The sequence below is a fragment of the Malaclemys terrapin genome, chromosome 3 (genome assembly GCF_027887155.1).
Source record: "Malaclemys terrapin pileata isolate rMalTer1 chromosome 3, rMalTer1.hap1, whole genome shotgun sequence".
Classification (NCBI taxonomy): Eukaryota; Metazoa; Chordata; order Testudines; family Emydidae; genus Malaclemys; species Malaclemys terrapin.
This window is the reverse complement of record NC_071507.1, coordinates 143,693,581-143,717,437: the sequence shown is the minus strand read 5'-3', so window position 1 is coordinate 143,717,437 and position 23,857 is coordinate 143,693,581. Positions and strand designations below refer to the sequence as shown.

At 42.5% G+C, this 23,857-nt stretch overlaps 1 protein-coding gene across 2 annotated transcripts in view; it reads left to right on the top strand.

Annotated features, from left to right (window-relative positions):
* Positions 1–15,411, top strand: part of MRAP2 (melanocortin 2 receptor accessory protein 2) — an 88,711-nt gene extending 73,300 nt beyond the window's left edge. For both annotated transcript variants that reach the window (XM_054024273.1, XM_054024274.1), the window contains exons 3-4: positions 4,842–4,941; positions 13,909–15,411. In XM_054024273.1, the coding sequence (XP_053880248.1) occupies positions 4,842–4,941; positions 13,909–14,302 (494 nt within the window). In that variant the 3' untranslated portion in view covers positions 14,303–15,411. The remainder of the gene's footprint in view (positions 1–4,841; positions 4,942–13,908) is intronic.
* Positions 15,412–23,857: the final 8,446 nt, after the last annotated feature.

The window sequence follows — 23,857 nt, the reverse complement described above, 5'->3', positions numbered from 1 at the left end:
AACATCATTAGAGTTTCTAAAAATTATAGATGATGATTTCACATAAGGTACCGCATCAAACACAATTGAATTAGTCGGTGGACTGAAAATTGGTGGTTACCTAGGGACCAGCAATCATAAACTGATTACATTCAGTATGGGCAAACAAAGGACAGTCCCAACCAGTATAAAATATATAGTTGCTGCTTCCAAAGGGAGAATTTCCCAAAGCTGGGAAAAATAGAATGAAATTGAGTGGGAGAAAAAATTTAGACAAAATTGAATGAAAATTGGGAATTCTTTAAGAAGAATTTATTAGATGGCTAAAAAACTCTAATTCCAGTCACAAAATAGGACAACTTTGATTGAAATCCCATCTTGGTTAAGAGGGAAAGTGAAAGCCAACAATTAGAAATAAATGCATCCTTTTGGAACCCCTATGTCTCTTACCCAGCCAGTCAGGTCTCTGATACAGTAGATGGATCTCAATTTGATATTAACCGGTGAACAGGAATCTGGCAAGGCACTTATTTGCCATATTCAGTAGTAGGAAGGGAACAATTGTAACACACAAGAATTCAGCCTTCCCCGACCCCCTCCCCCTCCCTCCCCCGACCCAGTTGTCAGTTTTGCTGTGTTTCACAGAAATAAGTACTTGGTGACTGACTAATTGTGTCAGTTGCCCTGGGCAGAGGTTGAAAATGTTGCCCTGACCCATTCCGTGTAAAGTCAAGACTTTCATAAAAAGTTATGAAAAATCATCCATTTGTTCCTTTTCTCCCTTTTTTTGACTGCTGGAAGTTGCCATTCATTTAGTGTTTTCCTCAGCACTGGCACCCTCCAGCTGCTGGTGAATGTCACTGCCAAAATATAATTATATTTCCAGTGCTAAAACATAACTTCACACTATAATATACTATTCGGGTTCCTTAAAAGAAGAATAATTACTGTATATACTCATTCATTAGCCCGTTCATTTATAAGCCGACCCCCCCCCCCAAGATGGTTAGGTAAAAATAGCTAAAACTGTAGGATCCTTTCATAAGTCGACCCTATATTTCAGGAGTTGGCAAACTTTGGCTCCCGGCCTGTCAGGGTATGCCGTTGGCGGGTTGGGATGTTTTGTTTATTTGGAGCCCCCTCAGCTCCCAGTGTTCGCGGTTTGCCGTTCCCAGCCAATGGGAGCTGCGGGAGGGAGCCAAAGTTTTCCGACCCTGGCTATATTTTAAAAGCTGGCATCACAAACACTCAAAAGTTTTGCTAGAATTATTTTAATGTAATCTAACGAAAAACCTATTGTTATAATAATTGAACAAATACGTATTCACCTTCAACATTACAGTCAATATTTAAAATCAGGAAATGGATATTTAAAACAACTAACTTAGAACAATATGAGACTTTAAAAAGTCTTAAAATCCTTCAAAGTCTGAATCAGGCTCTGGTTCACCAAACAGTTAATTAAACTTGGCTTCAGTCACAGCTGCACCTGCATTGTCATCGTAGATGTCAGCAGTGTCGTTGTCAGACTCAGATTCCTTCTCATCATCAGCCTCTGTTGTGTCGTCATCAAATATGGCATCATCTTCTGACAAGTGCATTGCTGATACAGCATTTCCTAAATGATTTTTCTACCATTTCCGAGGGAATGGACACCCACGCGTCCTCGATCCACTGGGCGACCAGATTGATTTTGGGCTTCATAAGAGTCCAGCCTTTTGTCAACTTCGTCATGCCTGAGCACATCCATTCAGACCACATTTTGTGTAGCCTGTCTTTAAAGGGTTTGTTCAGGCAGACATCAAGCGGTTGTAGAACTGAAGTTAAGCCTCCAGGTATTACAGCCAAAATAGTTTTCATATTTTTGGCCACGTTTTTCACCTCATCCGTCTTGTGTGCCCTGAACATGTCCCAAACGAGCATAGCAGGTTTCTTGAAAAGTGCTCCTCTTATTCCACACTTTTTCCAGCCATTCAATAGTCCCACTTTCATCCACCCTTCCCTTTTCGTGTGCATGTACAATGACACCTGCAGGAAATTTCATGTTTTTAGGCAAGGTTTTTCTTTTAAAAATAACAGGAGGGAGCTTTGATCCATTTGCCAAACATGATAAACCCACTGTAAAATGGATTTTTTTTCATGGAGAGTGGTTTTAATTAAAACTGTTTTTTCACCAACACCGGTTACCGTTCTGTTGCTCGGGAGATCGAATGTCATTGATGTTTCGTCCATATTTCCGATTTGTGACCGTTCAAATGCATATTCCTTTGGATATTTTATAATAATCTTTGGAAAGATTAGATTTTTTTTTTTTCTTCCAGATCTCTAGGCAGCTTTTGCGCTATCTTTGTTCGCTGACGAAGACAGAGACCATGATGGTTCATGAAGCGAGTACACCAACCCGCTGATGCGACAAACATTGACGGCTTTACTGACTTGTAATTGTCGTCTTTCGACATTTGCAGAGCACGCAGACGAATTCCAGTTCTAGTGACAATATACCCATTTTGTCGACATTCAACAACCCAATTATTGAGATCTTTCTCTAGCTCAGGAAATGAAGCTCACCTTGTTGGACATTTTTTCTTGCTTCTCGGCATGTCTTTTAGTGTTTTATTTTTTTGCCATTCTCTTGCTTCTCATTGATACAGAATTCACGAGCAATGGCGCAATTATTGTTTGCTTCTGCATATTCAACAACTTTAAGTTTAAACGCTGCATGATAAGAAAACCTTTTTCTTTTGATTTCACCGTTGTTCGTTTTAAATACTAGTATGAAAATAGATTATTATTATTATTGTAGTTATAGATTTTGTAGTCCTTTGTATAGGAACGTCACCTGCTTTATCACTATCAAATTATTATTGTTCTTTGTTTATTTCAAAGCAGCCCTGTAGATTGGCTGTCTTTAGGGATAACAGGCTATTTCAATTTTATTAGCGATTCCATCGATTCTGTATGTTATTTTCATATTGGCTCGAGACTTATGAGGTCCATTTCAAGCCAATCTAGTCCACTAAACGAAGCCTTTGCAACTTTAAAAGGCTGCAGTATTGACATCAATAAATGGGTCGGCAAACTTTGGCTCCCAGCCTGTCAGGGTAAGCCGCTGGCGGGACGTTTTGTTTACCTGGAGTGTGTGCAGGCATGGAGCCCCTCAGCTCCCGGTGGCCGCGGTTCACCATTCCCAACCAATGGGAGCTGCGGGAAGTGGCGCCACTACCCGCAGCTCCCATTGGTTGGGAATGGTGAACCCGGCCACCGGGAGCTGAGGGGCTCCATGCCTGCAGATGCTCCAGGTAAACAAAACGACAGTATATTAGCTATTCAATTCAATGATTCCACAGAGTTTAAAATCATCAAATTTTGGTGTAGACCCGTTTATAAGCCGACCCCTGCTCTTTGATGCGTCACTTTTTTACCAAAAATATTCGGCTTATGAACGAGTATATATGGTAAATACAATTAAACTATGTCAAAATGTTGTTTAATTTGCAATTTTTTAAAGCACTTTAATGTTAGGAAAAGCCAAATTTTACAATTGCCTGTGCAGCCTTAATTCTGCCTCTTTGTGCATCCAGCCTGTGCACTGAATGAGTCAGGGGTCCTGTGGAAAAAATGTGGTCATGTAGTTAAAGACTTTCTCATCATGCATATATATGCACAAGGCGTGAATTAAGGTTGGCAACAAGAGAGGGCTATTATGTTGGGGTGGGGGTCACTACGACCATGTGTTGGGTCTTGGGATGGTTGTGGGGAGCTTGGCCCGGTGTGCACATGTTCTCTCCCCCTAACCCCCATGTGAGCTGGGGGAGCACCTGCCCAATGGGTTACCCCCAGAGGAGGTGTGGACAACTGGGGCCATGTGCTCAGTCTGGGGGCTGGGGGAATCCTGGCCTAGCTGTCTTCCCCTCACTCCAGTAGCTCTTTGGTGTGCTCAGTACAGCATGTGCTGCTGCTACTTTGGCAGTGCTGCAAGCCCCACTTAGTGTTGTCTTTTAGTAGTTATTCTGGCAGGTTGCCAAAAATGTCCTAAGGCACATCAGAGAGAAGGGGAAATGCTGATTTCTTCGCAAAAATTGAATGGACTTTGAGACAAAAACAGGTGCTTCTGTAGTTTGAGGGCATTCCTCCTGTCAGATATCAAAGGCCTGCTGAAAACTATGGAAGTCTGAGATATCCCGATTTTTGGGTCTTTTTCTTATATAGGCTCCCATTTCCCCCCCGGTCCCGATTTTTCACACTTGCTGTCTGGTCACTCTAGTGTGAGAGCTTCTTAAAGAAATAGTTGTAAGAATCTTTTGTAATGGAAAGTGTTAGGTAAGTTAAATATAGGGGTTGCTACCAGCTCCGGTTACCATAATGCTGTGCATTTAATTCATTTATTACTCTATCCACTACTTGTTTTTGACCAAATAGCATTTCCAGTTATTCCAATCAAATATGACTATTGAGTACAGCCACAGTAACACATACATTGGCTGTAATTAATCACTAATGATAGCAGTACAGGGCACTTGCTGGAGACTGAGTGGCTGGGAGGAGTTCAAGAACCTAGGATGCCAAACATTGGCCTGTCCTGAGGTTTTATTGTTATAAAAGTGGAAATTTAAAAAAAGAATTGTTTCTGCATTCAGTGCTGTGCATGCTTGATGTAGCTGATGCTGAATTAGTCACTGTTATATCCATTGGCTTTTTCCAGAGACACAGTGCCTGGTATGTTGGCTGGTCAGGATGTTGAATGTGTCTTGTAATAAGAAACAAAGCCTTTCTGAACTCTGAGTCATGACACATTATGTGGAATGGAACCTGTTTACAAGCGAAGGTGGAATACTAATCAGTTTATTACCTCTCTCCTGCAGATTCCATTGTGATTGGATTTTGGGTCGGTCTGGCAGTTTTTGTCATTTTCATGTTCTTTGTGCTGACCTTGCTGACGAAGACAGGAGCACCGCACCAAGAGTAAGTCGGATCAGAGGGCGACAGTGATGTGCTGATCAAATGTTTTTCCCTTTACAGTGATGGTCCCTTCTATTGAGTTGCTTGTAAAGGGGATGCTGTCAAGGCTAAACTGCCCAGAATTTTACCTACTATAAAAAAGGAGATTTTTTTTTTTTTAATACTTTCCAGCTGATACTAAAAAGTCTGCCTATTCAGAAGCTGGAGCAGCATAATTTCTAACATCAGTGATCTTTTGCAGACCAGACAACAAATCCAGGGTGCTTGTTTCTATGTGGTCCCAGGATGTGTTTTGTCAGTGTAGATATACCACCCTTCTACTCTGCCTGCCTATTTTGTTCTTGTGACCAAGTTGATGGCACCAAAATATTCAAGAATCTTTGTTTTCAGAACTCATTTGAGAGAGCACTTCTGTATAGAATATTTTAATACCTCCACCTGCTTAGCAAAATCAGTACGCAAGTAGAGAGGAAGGACAGCATAATGGGCATACACGCACGCTTTCAGCCTAAAAGAAAGGTGATAGGCTACATTTTAGGCCTCTGAATCTTGATGACATTCCTTTAGAAGTACATCTACACTGCACACTCCTTTTGGTAGCATGTAAAGTACACACGTTACATGCCCCTCAGCATGGGTGTAAATAGTGTAGACAGTGAGGCATGGCTTAGGCATTCCTGAACCTTGTGAGTATCTACACTGCAGGGCTCTGTACTTGCCCAAGCAGTGCCTCCCACTGTCTACCCTGCTATTTTTAGCAGTATAGCATCCTTTCCCTAATGCACAGAGCTGCCAGAGCCTTTCACCGCTGCAGTGAAAGACTGGCAGGAGGGAAGCAGCTTCAAAAGACTCAGGCAGCTCCTCCTGCCAGAGCCTTTCATTGACACATGTAGTTTCACACTGCAGATTGGATGCAGCCTGCTCTTTACTGTGGCATGTAGCTACATATACCCTATGTCGGGGTGGGAAAACTATGGCCCTTGGGCCGGATCTGGCCTGCAAGCCGTTTTAAGTCAGCCTGCAAGCCGCACTACGATGCTCGGCCCCACTCCGGCGCTCCAGCTGGGGCGCTGGGTTGGGGCTGCACTACGCTTGAGGTAAGCACCGCTTGGAGCCTGCACCCCAACCCCCTGCCTCAGCCCTGATCCCCCTCCCATTCTCTGAACCCCTTGGTCCCAGCCCAGAGCACCCTCCTGCACCCCAAACCTCTCACCCCCACCCTAGAGCCCGCACCCCCTCCCACACCCCAACCCCAATTTTGTGAGCATTCATGGTCTGCCATACAATTTCTATTCCCCGATGTGGCCCTTGGGCCAACAAGTTTGCCCACCACTGCCCTACGTGCTGCCTAAAGAGGGGTGTAATGTATGGTAACCTAGATACATCTATTTCATAAGCCCCTGTAAGTGGGGTGCAGTGACAAGAGCAGACGGTTGGGGAAATAGGGACATGTGGAGGGTGGCAAAATGATACATGAATAAAATGCAGTGTAGATGTAGCCTACATTAAAGCTGTTGTACCTGAATGGCTCCTTCTAAGAAGCTGAAGGGTTACAATCTGGTTTTAGGTTTTTAGGGTTTTAGGAGTTGTGACGCTTCCTGGGGGTACCCAGAGTTGTGATACACCTTGCTACCGTATGCACTTAGTGTGAGGCAGCCTTGCTTCTACCTGCTGTGAGTTCCCCAGCACTACCAGAATTTGACATCACAAGCACTGCCTTCCAGCTGTTGATGTAGTAGGTGCACTCCAACCCCCAAGCATTCCCCGTTACGTTCTACCTTCAGAGGAGGTAAAGAAGCTTGCCCTCAAGAGAGTGGAATTTGATGAAAATCCTGATCCCATGGCTTCAAATGAGAGAGGTGACTGATTCAGCTGAATTTTTTCAAACCTGATGCTTGGCTCCTATATCTTGGTCCAGTTGACCAGAGAGAGCATCACTCTCCCCATGCTACCATGCCACAGCTGCAGTCAGGAGAGGTGCTGATGCAAGGTTACTGTGGCTACAGGGTCCCTGGCAGGATGTTCGGCATAAGGGCCTGTGGGTTCTTGAAAGCCATTTAGCCCCTGATCTGAAATAATCTGGATTTGTTGATTTTTGGTGAATCCTGCAGGGCTCATGTCCTTCATCTGGCTTTTGAAAAGAGGCGGGGAATAGAGGTGCTGGCCAAAATATGGGCTGATATCTTTTGATTATGAGTTTCTACTTGGTAAAAGGGGTGAGGTGACTGGCCTACTTATTTGGTTTATAATTTGAAATAATTTTAGAGCCTGTGTTGCAGGAACATTTTATTCTAAATTGAAAGACTATAAATAAACAAAAAACTAGATGGCCTGATTTTCAGACATGGTGAGCTCATGCAGACCCCATCACTCAGCACTGTGTTAGATTATGTGAGCTCGGCTCACAAACCACAAATGAAATAAAAGGCCTTCTCTATGAAGTGAGGTCTCTGCTGTAGTGGATGAGGAATTGGCTGTGAAAGAAGCATACTTGCTTTCCCCCTTCTTGAGCAGTCTGCCTGCTCCTGCCTAGCTCTTTTCCTTGATTGTTTAGCTATTCATAGTGTGTGTCATTTCACATCTCTTGCAGATCTTTCTGGACTGTTTCAGTCTCAGCTCTGTCTGTCTGAAGGAGGTGATGGAGCTGACTGCACTTTGTTGGCACTGGCAGGGGGAAAAGGGTGTAGTGGCTCCTTTAAGAGTTCCCCATCACTTGAGAGTTGGAGGATGGAAAGGCATCACTTGACCTGGTGGGTGGGCCCATGGGACTCAGGTAACTGGCCCTTGTGCACCGGTGGGAGGGGATCTAAATCCTGTCTCTCCAGTGCTGAGTCCCCTCTCAAGCCTGGATGCAAGCCTGAGCAGTTACTCATTCTATAGGGGGTCCAGTTCTCTGATAAACTGAAAGTGGACTTAGGAGAAGGTATCCCCTAAAGAAGCCAGGTAATGGGATTGAGGCTTCTAATATCTGGAGACAACCCCCTTTCCCCAGGCCCTAAACTCTCATATGAGGGGAGGGCAATGGAGTCTCAGTAACTGGCTTGGACCAGCTTTGGAGGGGTGGGGGACTGACAGCAGCCCCCGGTCAGGTGGAAATGATTAAGGAAGGGTGACTTGGACTGCATGAGTTATTGCTGGATAGTTCCCAGATGAGTTAATAAAGTTGCAGCCTAGTTAAACCACATCCACACATGGAACAAGGAGTGTCAGTGTTTCATTTATAGCACAAACAGGAGACACTTTGATCTAGAAAAGAGAAAATGTTTTAATCAGTACTAAGTACCAGCTGCCCTTAATCTGTTTTATTTTTAAAATAATTATTTCAACTGTTGTCCGTAGGATACTCCTGGGGGAATTCTGCCCACTGTGCGATGCAGAATTTTGCAGAAATTAATGTTGTGCGCACAGAATTTCCTTTCTCACAGAAATGGCTACAGTGCTACTGGCTGCCACTAGGGGCTGCTGGACCCGGCAGAGCCCAGCTCGCAAATAGAAGACATTGCAGGGGGGATGGGAAGAGAGCTAGAGGGTTCCTGGCAACTTCAGTTCCCAGCATGCCCTGAGGGGAAGAGAGGGCGGCGCACAGGAAACTCTGGGACTGAGCATCAGGCTTTCTCTCCCTCTGGAGCCTTGGGCTCTGAGGTGGGAGGGGGCAGGTGTCTGGGCAAAGGGGGGCTCCTTGGATGTGTTCTGGGGGAATGGGGTGCAGGTATCTGGCTCCCTGGCTGGGCTCTGGGGGAGGGAAGGGGGCAGAGAAACAGGAACTTGGCTGTCATAGGGGTTTCTTTAACTCTCTACTCCTGGGGGAATTTTTGTGTGTCTGTATTGGTACAGACATATTTGCTACAGGTATTTTGAAACAAATTACCAAAATAATTGAAACTGGTGTGATTATGTAGTGTTATTTTGACAAATAAAATTTGCAGAATTTTGAAATATGATGTGTAGAATTTTTAATGTTTTGGCGCAGAATGCTCCCAGGAGTAGTATATATTATGTCATGAAATAATGTAAAAACGATATACAAAATAAAATTTCAAAATTCCAAAATGTTCATTTTTCTAAATCAAAATTGTTCAGAAATTCTATTTCATGGGAATTTTTAAAAATATTAATCTTCCTTCAGATTCAGAATGAATACAAATATTGATATGTTGAAATTACCCATGAGATGGAAATTATGTGTGTGCAGCGAAGGAGGGAGATAACATACGAGGGAGCATTGTTATTCAGAGGCTGACTACTGCTTGTTCCACCATTACCTCATCGTCGTCGTCCCCTTCTGTTTGTCAACTCTTCCTGCTGTGTTTTGTCATAATATAGACAGTCCCTGCCCCAAAAGAGCTTAAGAGTCTCTTTGCTTAAATGTCTAAATGGTGCTTGGCTTGTTGGAGCAGTCATCCCTGATTTGATCCACCATGTGCTACTGTAATCCATGCAAATAGTGGGGGAGAGGAATGATTGGAGTGAGCATGGTGCAATGAACACACAATGATATGGGTGTCTCTCAGCATGAGTAAATGTTTGTACTGTGGGAAAGATGCCTCTAGGGAGAAAGGAAGGCCTACAGAAGCCTTCCACTGTGCTCGTGCTGTCTGTTAGTATTTTTCCTCATTCCCCAAGCAAAGCAGTCTTCTCAGTTGTGCCTACTTTAGTTTTGGCTTCCTTTGGAGCTATGGGATGTAGATTTGAGTGTAGGATGGTTGAATATTTGTTATTATCACAGCTGTGTCTGGAGTGACTGGTTCCAGTGTCTTAGAGCATTATTATTTTATATGGATTCAGATAACATATTGCTTACTGAGCTAGAAACATTATTTATCAGTGTTCTCTGAAGGCAATGAATGCTATTGTTCCCTTTTTCTTTTTGATGCATGTGTAAGAATATAACATTTTCTGGGAAAAGTAAATATTTACTGGAAAAGTCAATGCAGGCTGTGGATTTAGTTTGAGATGTATTTTCCCTACCCTCCCATCTCATCGGACCTTTTCCTGACCCATAGTTCCAGTAGTGAATTGTTTTGCAGAACTTCACTGGCAAGTTGATGTTAATGGGATACCCAGGTCTTGGAAGAGACCCTGATTCACAGCTATACTGTTGTCCCTTTAGACCAGTGCTTCTCAAAGTCGGGCCGCCACTTGTTCAGGGAAAGCCCCTGGCGGTCTGGGCCGGTTTGTTTACCTGCCGCGTCCGCAGGTTCAGCTGATCGTGGCTCCGACTGGCCGTGGTTCGCCGCTCCAGGCCAATGGGTGCTGCGGGAAGGGCGACCAACACATCCCTCGGCCCGCGCCGCTTCCCGCAGCCCCCATTGGCCTGGAGCGGCGAACCACGGCCAGTCGGAGCCACGATCAGCTGAACCTGCGGACGCGGCAGGTAAACAAACCGGCCCGGACTGCCAGGGGCTTTCCCTGAACAAGTGGCGGACTGGCTTTGAGAAGCACTGCTTTAGACCACTCTGGCAATGTTAAAGGGGCCTTAATGTGGGCACAAATGTAACTTAATCCAGAATAGGTAGCAGAATTCTCCAGTCTGTGCATCAAAGGCTGCTTACCATCTCAGACAAATAGGCTCTGGGCATATTCTGAGTAGAATTGTACAGGATGTCCAAAACCAGATTTCCTGAGGTCTTCAGTCAGGATATATAAAATAGAGTGAGGACAGAATAGAAAGAAAATGTAGCGGGCAGGGAAAAATAAGAACTCTATTTTGATAATTATGGAAATAAGGCCAGAATTGTTTTTGTCTGTGTTTTTTGTACATTATCCATGTTTAGAAAATCAGTTTGGGGGGAAAAAAAAGACACAAGATTGCTGAGGCTTGCTTCAGAGTAGCAGCCGTGTTAGTCTGTAGCCACAAAAAGAACAGGAGTACTTGTGGCACCTTAGTCTCCAAGGTGCCACAAGTACTCCTATTCTTCTTTCTGAGGCTTGTTGTATCTGTGCATGAAAACTAGTCTAGATTTTCAGACTCCATTGTTAGCTCATTTAAAAATGGCCTTAGGAAAACCAGTATACATACCTCATGAGTCTGTTCTTGTAACCTGTACTTACAAATTGTTGACTAATATAATTGCACAGCTTCAGACTGCTCAAAATTACCAAGGCAGACTAATATAAACAGAAAAAGAATATCTGTATCAATCATTGTAGCTTGTATTGTGCCCAATAGTGCAAAACATCTAATCCCCTTTCTTTTTGATATTTATTTTGTTTTAAATTTCCCAGGAATTTATCAGTTTTTATTCAAAAATTTAAAAAGCGTGAGCAAATTGGTTTAAAAACTGAAAACAACGGGCAGTGACGGTGTTCTCTATATGTGGCAGTTGAGGAAGCCTTCCACTGCCTCCAGTAGTTTGCTTATCTCAGCTGCAGGGGCCCAATTCCTTGCCCATCTCATTCCATCAGCCCCCATGCAGGGGAAGTGAACGGGGCCTCACTGAGGGGTTAGGGTCAGAAGGGGAGGCTATATCTTTTGAGTACTCATCCCACCAGATGCAGCCCCCTCCTGACTCTGTCCCTTCAGTGCAGCCCAATCTGTTTCTCCTTCAAAAATTCCCCAGGTCCCAAAAATGGGGGGGCGGGGAGGGGCAATCAGTAAAACCCGAACAACGACTTTTTGAAAAACTTGAGAATTTTTTGGGGAAAATTGGTAACTATCCCTTATAAAGGGCCTTAATATAGTAAAGCCTAGGTGTGTTTTTTTTTTTTTTTTTTTTTTTTTAACTTTACAGAAATTTAACTTCCTCTGTGCAAATCTATTAAAATCCATTAGAACACACTTACTGGTTTTGTAAAGCACAGGATATTATTGTAATGGAAATTCTACTAATAGAATACTCTCTAAAATGACAATGTTTTTTACTCTTGGGCAAACTTTTCTAATCATACTGAATCTAATACACCTGCATTTTATACCATATAGATCTTCTCTGTGTAACATAGGGTTTAAACTTTACGCTGCTTATTTGATTTATCAGTATTGATATATCATATAAAAGTCTTATTGCATAGGATGGTTTTCTACTACTCTTTAGGCTCCCTTGAATTTCTGGGTCTCCTAGCTATTTATCCAGTCTTCATAGCTATCCTGCTGTCCTCCTGGCCTTTTATATTGTCCTCAGTTTGAAACAATGAGTGAAATCCTGGCTCCATTGAAATCAATGGAGTTTTGCCCTTGGCTTTGATGGAGCTGGGATTTTATCCAGAATCTGAGAAGCGTGAGCATCTTAACCACTGGGCTATAGAGTATTCTAGAGTCGGTCTCTCTGTGTCTCATGTTGAAGCTGTTTCACTTTGTATAAATAACTAAATAGTCATTGGAACAGGAACTCTCAGGAGAGTGCCCTAGTCATAGGGCTATAGAGCATTCTCACTTTGTCTGGCCTATAATATTTGTACATAATAGAACAGCTTCATCAGGAGACAGTGAGAGAGCGAGCAACCCCAGAATATTTCATAGCCTGGTGGTTAGAATACTCTCACTTGAAACTTGGGAGATGTGGCTCTAAATCCCTGCTGCACATCGGGCAGAAGGGAGATTTGAATCAAGGTCTTCAACATGTTAGGTGAGTGCTCTAACCACTGGGATAAGGTTATAAGGGGGGACACCAGCTCCTCATTTTTTTGGGTGAGAAAGGGCTTAGTTACCGAACTGCAGGAAAGGGTTTCAGGCTGTGAATACCAAGCAGAGAGAGGCATTTTCCTTCTGGCTCAGACATAAGCTCCTAAATCCTTTTGAGAGGTGGGGACTAGGCCACACTCCTCATGTCATTTCCTATGAGGAAGTCCCTTCGCTTTGGGTTTTTTAATTTTTTTAATGTCCTGGGAATTTATTGTTTTTTACTGGGAGAAAAATCAGTCAAACAAAAAACAAACTGAGGGCAGTTGTGGCTGGGGGGGAGTGGGGCGTACACACCAAGGGGCAGTTGAGGAAGCTTCTGCTCCAGTCCTGCAGCAGATGGGCGTCTCAGCTTCAGGACCCAGCTCCTTGTGCATATGTCTCTCTCCACCCCTGGGCTGGGTCAGGAGGGGAGTAAAAGACTATTCCCCAGGAGTACTAGCCCCCCTGCTGGGCAAAGTCTCCTGCTAACCCCACTGGCTCTTATGCACGGCCCCATCTGCTTCTCCTGCAAAAAATTCCCGGGTCTCAGAAAAGCCACAATTTGGATGAATATCAACAACACCTGAATACTGGCTTTTTAAAAACCCTGAGAATTTTTCTGGGAAAATCAGTAAATATCAATAACGAAGGGCCTTTACCTATTGCCTAGCTTAGGTGGTTCACTGCTCCGCATGCTGGCCTTTGTGAATCCCATTCTTAGGCACCTGACTCCTCCCCCGGTATTGTTTGGAGAGACCGGCGCATCTAACTTGGGGCTGTGGATTCCACTAGGCAGCAAAGGCTCCTAAACATTCAGCATTGAAGTGCTGAGTATACGTCCCCTAGACCTCAGCTTCATAGATGCCTCCGCAGACCACCAGCTAGTCAAGTGATTGCTAGTCACCAAAGAGACATGGGGGCAGTACCCATACATACATCCCACAGATGTCAGTTAATGCTTTGTAGAATGCTCTGAAAATGTTAAGTGCTGCTCTAATTATTACTGTTATTACTCATAATACTAAACAAGGAGTATTTAGCAGATTAAATGAAATGGGAGGATCAGGGGTTTCTAACACCTGGCATATTAGAGTGCAGTGTAGGAATGCTGGCATTAATGATCTATTCCAGCACAACAACATCTATAAAAATAAACAAAAATTTTACAACAGAAAATATGAAGTAGATAGTTCGTCTTTTAAGCATGCCCTCGGTAAATGAATATTTTTGCATTTATTCCCAATTTTGATGCCTGCTGAAGTTACATTTGATACTGAGAGGTAATCATTTTGAAGTCTAATAGTTATTTTTATTTTTATTTCCATGGTTATTTTAGTACATATAATTTTGCTTTTTTTTCCTCCCCCCAGCAATACAGAACCTTCTGAAAAAAGATTTCACGTGAGTAGCTTTGTGGCAGACTTTGGAAAACCTCTGGAGTCAGACAGGGTATTTTCGCGTCAAGTAGCTGAAGAGTCCAGGTCACTCTTTCACTTTTACATTAATGAAGTGGAGCATTTGGACAAAGCAAAACAAAGCCATAAGGCCCCAGGTCTGGACAGTAATATTCGCTTCCAGGAAGTAGCTAGGAGTAGTGGAAGGCTGGAGGAGGAGCTGAATTGCCTTACAAAATTTAACATCCCCAACTTCGTGAACACTGACCAGAATTCTTCACTGGGTGAAGATGATTTGCTGATTTCAGAGCCACCAATCATTTTAGAAAGCAAACCAGTTATCCAAGCCTCATGTCAGATCCTTGACTGAAAAACCTTGGTTTCTAAAGCAAAGTGTCTTTTATTGTTTCTGTGGTATCAAGAACTCTTATTCAGCTGCTAACATCAGACCTTTTTGCCTATTTCAGTAGAAGATATTTCATATCTTATGCCTTGTTTTGTTGTGAATATTGAACTGACTGACCTCACTTTCGTGTAAAGTGAAATACTTAATATTTTATGTCAAGACTTATTTTATGTCACTTTCAAGTGTTTCCTAAGATCAAAACCTTCTTCAGCATTGCTGTTGTTGCTTGCTATTTGTTTTATTTAACTAGCCATCATGCCCAGCTGCCTAGTGGTAGCAGAACACACTAACATGAGACAAGAGTTGCAATGCACTTGACTCGGCTTTGTGGGATTGCTGCAGCTGCAGAGGGAGGAGTATCATTGGATTCTGAAAGGAATGGCATGGAACTGTTTGGCCAGGAGGACAGTAAACTCAAATCAAGACTGAATGGAGAAATAAGAAGAGGAAGCACCTTTTCAGGCTCTGAATCTCCTCCCCTCCCCCCCATTCAAAAGGCAGATTATTTTGAAACATAACCAACATAATAAAAATTTGCCATTAATCTGCACTCAAGACTCCTCGCAGCTTTTAGAGGCTACTGAAACCCCACCTATCAAAATTCTAGTGATGCTGTTCTGTATGTTGTATTCAGTTAGTGTTTACAAAATACAGTTACCATCTGCTGCTGAAGATATTTAGTGTTTCAGAAAATTTCATATTCTTGCAGTTGTGGGTGGCTGGGTGACCTAGAATGAATGCGTTCTACATACAATTAATAACATTCAGTTTTGTGGACTTGATTGTCAATGTGAGCCTTTAACATGGTGAGCACAGGATTTAATACAGAAAGTATAGGAAACAGGGTTGAAAACATTCCTGTTTTGTCCACAGCACAACAGATATAGCCAGTTACTTAGTGTATGTTTGTAATTGATTGATGCTTGCTGTTACTGTACTTTACTCAGAGAAAGCAAGCAAGTGGCTGCACAGTACTTGCGACTGTAGTGCTCATGCATTCTGATATTTTTGGGGTAACTGCAAAACCACTGAGAGCTATTTTGTAAAAAAATAAAGAATTTGGGAGAGATTTAGTTTTATTGCAACTTTTTTTTCACCTTTTAAAACTGGAAGAGGTATTGACTCTGAGATGACAATTACTTACAGAAAATTAATAAATAGTTGGAGCCCAAATGGAAACCCCTGCCTAAATTTATAATTTAAAATCCCAACACATTTTTAGGATGGGATTAAGTGATTTTTAGGAAGATGTGCTATTATGCAGTGGTTAACACTGAGAATTATGATACTTTTTTGTAAATCATGTCAAATTGCCTTCACACATTTTTGAAAAGTCAAAGTAATGCCTCTCTTTTAACATGTGTATAACTATACATTAATTTAATTATGGCAAATTTATCTTCAATATTGCCTCTGCTACTTGTTTTGTCTATATGTGTAATTTATGATCTGCTTACACAATGATCATTTACCTGAGAAATCCATCAAAGATGATCTCGATCTCCCTCCATCAGTTGAGGAAGTTATGAAAGCCATACAAATAACAGAACTCTGGCAAAGCCTCTGGAAAGGATGGTATTCCAGCAGAACTGTATAAAGTAACAGACCCTAAGGCCTCGAGGTGTTTCATGATACCTTGACTAGCATTTGGGAGGAAGAAGAAATGCCAACAGATTTCAAAGATGCTATTATTGTATCACTGTTCAAAAACAAAGACAGCAAAGCTGACTACAGAGGCACTGCTCTCTGTACAACAGGGAAAATACTAGCTTGCATTCTACTGAACAGACTCATTGTAGACATATCTGAGGAGAATCTGCCAGAAGTGCAATGTGGTTTCAGACCAGGTAGTAGTACTATAGACATGATCTTTGTCGTAAGGCAGGTCCAGGAAAAATTTAGAGCACAACATGGACCTGAATGCAGTTTTCACTGATTTGACCAAAGCTTTTGATACAGTCAACACAGAGGGTCTATGGGCTACTCTACATAAAATGGGCTGCCCAAGAGGGGGTTCATACAAATCATCCATCTGTTCCATGACCACATGACAGTGCAAGTGCTCGCCAGTGGTGACTTTTTCTGACGCATTTGAAATCTCGAATGGAGTGAAGTAAGGCTGCGTACTTACTCTAGTGCTGTTCAACTTGTTCTTTGCCTGTCCTCAGCCATGGTACAAGGGACTTGGATCAGGGGATATCTTTCACTTCAGAGGGAGTTGTAGACCAAGAAAATCTATTCTCATTGCACAAAGAACGAGATACTCTCCCTCTACTTCATGTTGCTTTCATAAGAATAACCTCATGTAGTGGTGTGGTCTCTGGGAACTGCAGTGTCAGTGGCTGGAGTAATTTTATTTACAAGTTGGAAACAGCTCAAGCTTGGGGTATGTACTGGTGTGAAAGATAAACCAACCCATGCCAAAGCAGCTGCACTTGGACAACTATGTAGAATGTTGCCAGCAGTACACACACTGACTGGGTGTAATTCAACCAGCAATCTGGCGTGGCTTGCAAACTAAAGCCATGGAAGTTTACCAGGAAAAATCCACACAAATTTAGAAGCCTTGCCAATTTTGGCACTGTGGTGGAGATACTTGTGCTGATTTCAACTGCGCAGGAACTTCTGATAACCCTTTTCTATGACACAATGACTAACTCAGCACATGTAAATGGTGTGCGATATAAGCTTTTCTGTCACAAACAGACCTGGAACAAGGCCCTCCCCCCAATTTATGATAGTCTTGTGCAACATACCAACCATTCAGATTACCAGACCTTTATCTGGACCTTGCCATGGAGGCTTGACCTGACATCTTTTTCCTCTTTCCCTCCGCATGGAAATAGCTGGCATCACAAGGATGGACAGATTTCTCCAACACTGACAGAGACACCTGCCACTGAAGCTCTCCTGGTAATCATTACATGTAGATGTAAAAAGCCAAGTGTGGAGGCAACTGTAGTTGTTCAAGACAGAGCATGGCGTACACTTTAACTTGCTTGTGTAGTGGTGGTGAAGACTGTTTGACACTGACAATTTCATGATGAGTATAATCTAAATGAGACCGACTACAGATGGTTCAGAATTAGACAAGAACCATATGGCAAATATATTGAAAAAGATTAGATACACCCATATTGCCTATCACTGAGAGGGAGTCCATTGGCTAGTAGTGGGGCCCTACCAAATTCACGGCCATGAAAAAGGCATCATGGACCGTGAAATTTGGTCTCCTCCCTCCCCCCCCCCCCCCCCCCCATGAAATCGGGTCTCTTGTGTGCTTTTACCCTATACTATACAGATTTCACAGGGGAGACCAGCATTTCTGAAATTGGGAGTCCTGACCCAAAAGGGAGCTACAGGGGGGCCGCAAGGTTATTTTAGTGGGGGTCATGGTATTGCCACCCTCACTTCTGCACTGTCTTCAGAGCTAGGTGGCTGGAGCGAGGCAGCTGTTGGCTGGGCGCCCAGCTCTGAAGGCAGTGCCTCACCAGCAGCAGCGCAGACATAAGGGTGGCCATACCATGCCATGCCATCCTTATGTCTGTGTTGCTGCTTGCAGTGGCTCTGCCTTCAGAGCTGGGCTCCCAGCCAGTAGCTACCGCTCTCCAGCTGCCCATCTCTGAAGGCAGCACTGCCGCCAGCAGCAGCACAGAAGAGTAGCAGTACTGCGACTCTTCCCCCCCCCCCCCCCCAACCTTGTGACCCTCCCTCCCCAACTCCTTTTGCGTCAGGATCCCTACACTTACAATACCATGAAATTTCAGATTTAAATAACTGAAATGAAATTTTTTATTTTAAAAATCCTATGACCGTGAAATTGACTAAAATGGACCATGAATTTGTTAGGGCCCTAGCTATTAGTGTTTTCGCTAGCACCATGATGTTCAATAGTATACTTGGCTTCTAATATAATGAATACATTTATTTAAAATTGTCAATGACTAATCTCTGCATTGATCAACACAAGGCCAACGTTCTTTAAGTAATGAGCCTTATTAATTTGTGTCAACCCATTTGGATGACTAAATTTAATTTTTTGTATGCAGTGTTGGTGTAGTCATGTCAGTTCCAGGATATTAGAGAGAGAGAAAGTGGGTGACATCATATCTTTCATTGGATCAAGTTATGTTGGTGTGTGAGACAAGTTTTCTGTTTGACCTTGTATTTAGTGGACACACTGAGTACCTTTTCCAGACCTGAAGAAGAGCTCTGTGTAGCTCAAAAGCTTGTCTCTCATCAGCAGAAGTTGGTCCAATAAAAGATATTACCTCACCCACCTTGTCTTTTTTTAATTTTTTCTTTTAATGTAAATTGTTTAAATCCTCTTTTATTCATTTTTTCTTTCCAACTTGTCTTGACAACTTAAATACATTTTTGAGGACTTTTCACTTGCACAAAAGGTTGTTTAGACTGGGTAAATCTTGTATTGGCATCTCTTGCTATTACCTTATAACACCACACCCACTGTAGAAAGTACCAAAGGGACATGTCTATCAAAATAAGCTGTTGATTTCTGTGGGGGCAGCTATATCCACAAAATTTGTGTGGGCCCCTAGATGAAAAGTCTAGTCACTTGGGGACTGCATATTTATCAGGATATACAGTGGGTAGTGGTAGGGCCAGCCACAGGATTTCTTGAGCCCTAAGATGTTGGAAGGCGCCATGGACAAAGTACGTCATGTGTGTGCTCTAATCCTGTTGTGTGCTGGAAGCTGTGTTGGTTTGGCAGTGAGCTCTTCCCTCCATCTTCTGTGACAAAGGGGATATACCGTGTTTTGTGAAGCTTGTATTGGATGCAGAGGCTGCTTGTGTTCAAGGTCTGTTGTGGATACTGCATTTATTTTGTACTAGTGTTAACAGTTTAAAAAGATTTAATTAATTTTGTTTGAATTAAATCTGCAGCTGTTAGATCAAAACCTTTTGTACCTGGATTCTTCAGAGGTGGTGAGGAGAACGTTACAGTGACTGAAGCGCTCTTGAGATCTTTGTGAAATCAATAAATGGCCTAGATTTCAAAGTGGAATGGTGAAGGGTCAGACACAGGGAAGGCTATTTAAGGTACCAACTAGTATTTGTTGAAAGGCTATTTCCTAATATTCCCAGATTCACCCCTGTAGCAAATGATTGATTAGTGTAGTTGTGCTACATTTGATGCATGTCTCCTGATACTAAAAAAAAAAAAATTACACACAGATATCCTCCATTATATCACAAGTGAAATGCAGCTACCTTTGCAGTGAATTGTTGGTAGCAGTTTAAGAAGTGAAAGATACCCATCCCCTTGAAACTGCTGGAGGTGCACTGCATGTAATAACTGGTCCCTGAGCAGCATACTGACACTAACAAGTCAGTGGCTCTTTAATGATTATAAATACTCCAGGTGCTCAACTTCAAGACCTCCACTCAAGCAGTGCCTGAACACCATGTGGCAGTGCTGGTTTAAAACTAAATCAAAAGGAAAAAAGGCAGGAAGGGATAGCTCAGTGGTTTGAGCATTGGCCTGCTAAACCCAGGGTTGTGAGTTCAATCCTCGAGGGGGCCACTTAGGGATCTGGGACAAAATCAGTACTTGGTCCTGCTAGTGAAGCCAGGGGGCTGGACTCAATGACCCTTTCAGGTCCCTTCCACTTCTATAAGATAGGTATATCTCCATATATTATTAATGAACACCCCTGCATCTTGCACCACCCTTGATCTGAATTCTGACCCAGCCAAACCCTTAGCTGTGATTTTGGTCAGACTGCCCCCAGCAAACAGCTGTAAGTGATATGTTGACAATACACAGCCATAGCTATGTCACTATCATGGTTTGTGTGCAGCCTACACTGCTGGAGAAAGGGGTTTTTCTGTTGGTGTGGGAACACTACCTCCCCAAGCCATGCTAGCTCCATCAGAGGAAGTGTTCACAGTGGTCAAGTGATATAGCTAGGTCAATCAAGTGGTATTTTTCCCCATATTGCTGACTAACATAGCTATGTTGATTTAATGCAGACATACAGACCAAGCCAGCAGCTGTATAAATATTCATGGCCAACTGCTGCCCTCAGTTACAAACCCACTGGGAGGGTGCCTGCATAGGTTGGGGGCTGAATGCAGCCTCTAGCTGTGTGGTGTGTGTGTTTTCTTTTTTGAGATGAGTATTATCTGCTTCAGATAAAATTAAAGGATTCTAGCACAGAGAATATCAAGCCTTCATAATTTAATAAGTGCTAAGGTAGCTTTTGAGTTAGGAAGGAAGTGTTAAAGCTTAGCTCCCAGACCCTAAAGTAATTTCCATTTTGCTTAGGGAAAAAGATTTGCCTGACTCTAATGGAATTTGCCATGTCCACCAAATCAAATTTGCGTCTCTGCAGTATACCTGCAAAACATGCAGTCTATGATGGACTGCACTGGTTGCTGAACAAGGTGTGGAGGAGCAAGACATTGATTGCTTAATGACAATCAAATACTGCTATTAAACCATTTCCTACCAATGAATTTAGTGTAGCCCCACCTAGAGCTTATCTACCCTCTCACTATGACTGCTTGCCATGAAAGAGATTTAGTCATGGGCAGCAAGGGAATGTAATATTTTACAGTCCAAATATTTTTTTTAAAGTAGTTTGCTTGTAGCTCTGTGATAAAAGACCTCAAAATTGCTGTAGGTGTTCTAGTTAAGAGGGACCAAAAATAGGCGAGGTTGTCTCTTCTGGGACCTGTTTCTGGGCTCCTGCAGGTCTCTTCTACTTCTTATTGGGGTGGAATTGTGCTTGCAGACTGTCTTTGTGTCATCCCTCCCTGACTGCCAACTGGGCTTGGCCCTGCTGGAGTTTGCCTTTGGGAGTCTGGTCAGGAACAGTGGGTAGTGACACGGAAGCACTTTCTCCCAAGCGAAGTATGATTTCTTTGTCTGCATGGTACAGCGACTTTAGCAGTACATAGAAAAATAAGAGCCCTATGTGTAAGGTAGACTTGATTTAGCCATGCATATGTATGTGCCCTCCTTCTCCTCCCCCATCCAATTATGGTATATAAAAAAAAAATGCAAACTTGAATATCTGCCCAGCTCCTCTTAAATATTGTAATTGTACTAACGTTATATATATATATCTTATGACAGAGGACTGTGCTGGTTAGTTGAACCACTAGCTAAGCTACCAGGTATGACTTTAGTTAGATTGAATAATTCTGTGTAGGAAGCCAAAAACAGATCAGACAACTCCCCAGCACTACCTGCAAGGAGAAGACTTATGACAAACTGCATTTTCGTTTGAGAATACCTATTTTTAAAATAAGTTCTTTTTATAGAGACGCTGAGAATTTAATACAGTAGAACCTTTTATCTGACCCTTCATTATCCAGCTCTCTGCATTAACTGAACCACCACCCACTTCTGGTCCTGTATGTGCTGATCTCTCCAGTGGCTGCTAGACAGCACTGTAGCCTCACACTTTCCCATTCTCTGGATTATCTAGTCTGGCCCTGGTCCTAATTAGATTGACTACAGGGTTCTGCTGTAGTGGGTTTTTGTTTCATATTTTGAAACAAATTCAGATAATTGAAATAGCCACTAAGATGCCTGAAAATTTCCTTGCTTCTGTTGCTGTATATTTCACAGCATCTTTTTTTTTCTATTTTCCTGTGGGGTTCTGGGACATAGGATTCAAAGCTAAAATTTATAACCACTAATAACACACTACAATGAAAACTTCTTATACAAATGAAGGAAGAATTATGGGATAAAAGTTAATTTAATTAATTAATTCCCAAGAAACTTACAACACTAAATGTTACCAAGCAGTACGGTATATTTGTGTATATGTTCTATGTCCCTATACTACATGTAAGGTAAAACCAGCTACTACTTGGGGGTGGGGTGGGGGGATATAGTTCCTGGTTTTCAAACATGGCTATTTATGTCTTCAGGTGTAGTAAAGCTAGAGCACTGTGCTCATGTGTACTTTTTGCTTGTTCTCCCTTATCTTAATAAAATCTGAGGTAAAAACTCTTACTCTGTTATTAACCTTTGTTTTCCTGCCAGTGTCTACATTGACACTCATTCAGCAAGTCTGAAAGCTACAGCAACTTATTCCTTATTTTTCCATAATGCTTAGCATTTACATAGTACATTGCAGCTGTAGATCTCCAAGTGCCTTCTATAGGGGTATCCTCTCATCCTCATTTTGAAAATGGGGAAATTAAGGCAGAAATGGTGACGTGTGACTTTGGGGATGTTACAAATCAGTAGCAAAGCGAGGAATAGAATTTAGACTTTCCTACCTCTGAGGCCAGTGCCCTATCCCTGGCTGTGGAAGATGGGCTGGAGGAGAACAAGTAATCCAAGTAATAAGCAGACTGAAGGCACTGCAGCCCAAAATTATGAGAATATCTAGCAGCTTCCCATACGGACAGGACAGGATGGAATTGTGGAAGCTTGCACCCGAGCACCCTCAGGGCAAGTGAGCAAATACATAAGGCAACCTCGGAAACCTAGAAAGTAAACAATGGAGCCACCAGTGCGCTACCTTATCCATCCTTGCCAAGGCACACCTGGCTGGTTATTTAAGGCAAAGGCTACTGCTATACTCTGTCTAGCAACATTAGTATGGCAACCTGAAGTTTTCCATCACCAGAAGACTGATCAAGTATATCAATTCAGTGGCTGAGATACACCCAGTCTTGAAACCTAGCTAGCAGCAGTCCAGGACACCTGGATTGGCCTGCTACAACTTTCTGGAGACTTTCTCCCATAAAAGACTGTTTCAGACAAGGTACTTCATAACATTAGGGGCTGGTTTATTCAACAAGGGCCTATCTCCTGCCTATTTAAAGTAATTAATCTCTGCAATGGCCTATGTCCTCCCCATTGTCTTTCAAAACCAATAAAGGGGATAAGTCTAATTTGCAGGTGTAAAACCTGACTCCCAAGCCCCAGCAATGGCATATGCAGTACTTTAAACTTGTATGCATAGTTTTTATAAATCATCTATAGTTAAACAGTCTCCTCACTTGTTTCAATAGCAATCTGGAAAAAAAATCTAGGGTGGTTAACTAGGGTGTTTGTTGTGTATGTGGCTCCTTTTTATATATTCTCTTTATTTAGCCACTATTTGTCACAACTCCCATCACAAGATGTGATACTCTGCTGCATATCCTATTCTTTAGTGCTGCAGCTTTTCTCTCTTTAAAGACTGCCTATTCTAATCTAGGTCAGTGACTCATCATGCCAGCTGTTCTGTCTTTTCAGAACATTTCCAGTACATGAGAATAATTCCCTCCACAGGGTTTAAAGTGGAAAATGGCTACTAGCATAAGGAATCAAGGCTTTGCGTATTTAAAAATGTAAAATCTGTTACAGGGGAACATTTTTAAGGATCAGGGTATCTATTTACAATAATAGATTGAGGAAATTTATTATAAATCTGTACTAAATGTCCAGGATTATTTCCTAGTTTCCAATGATACTACAAAGGACTCTACATTTTTAGTTTTATGAAATATCTTCACTTTAAGAACAAATAAATGAGGCTACCTCTA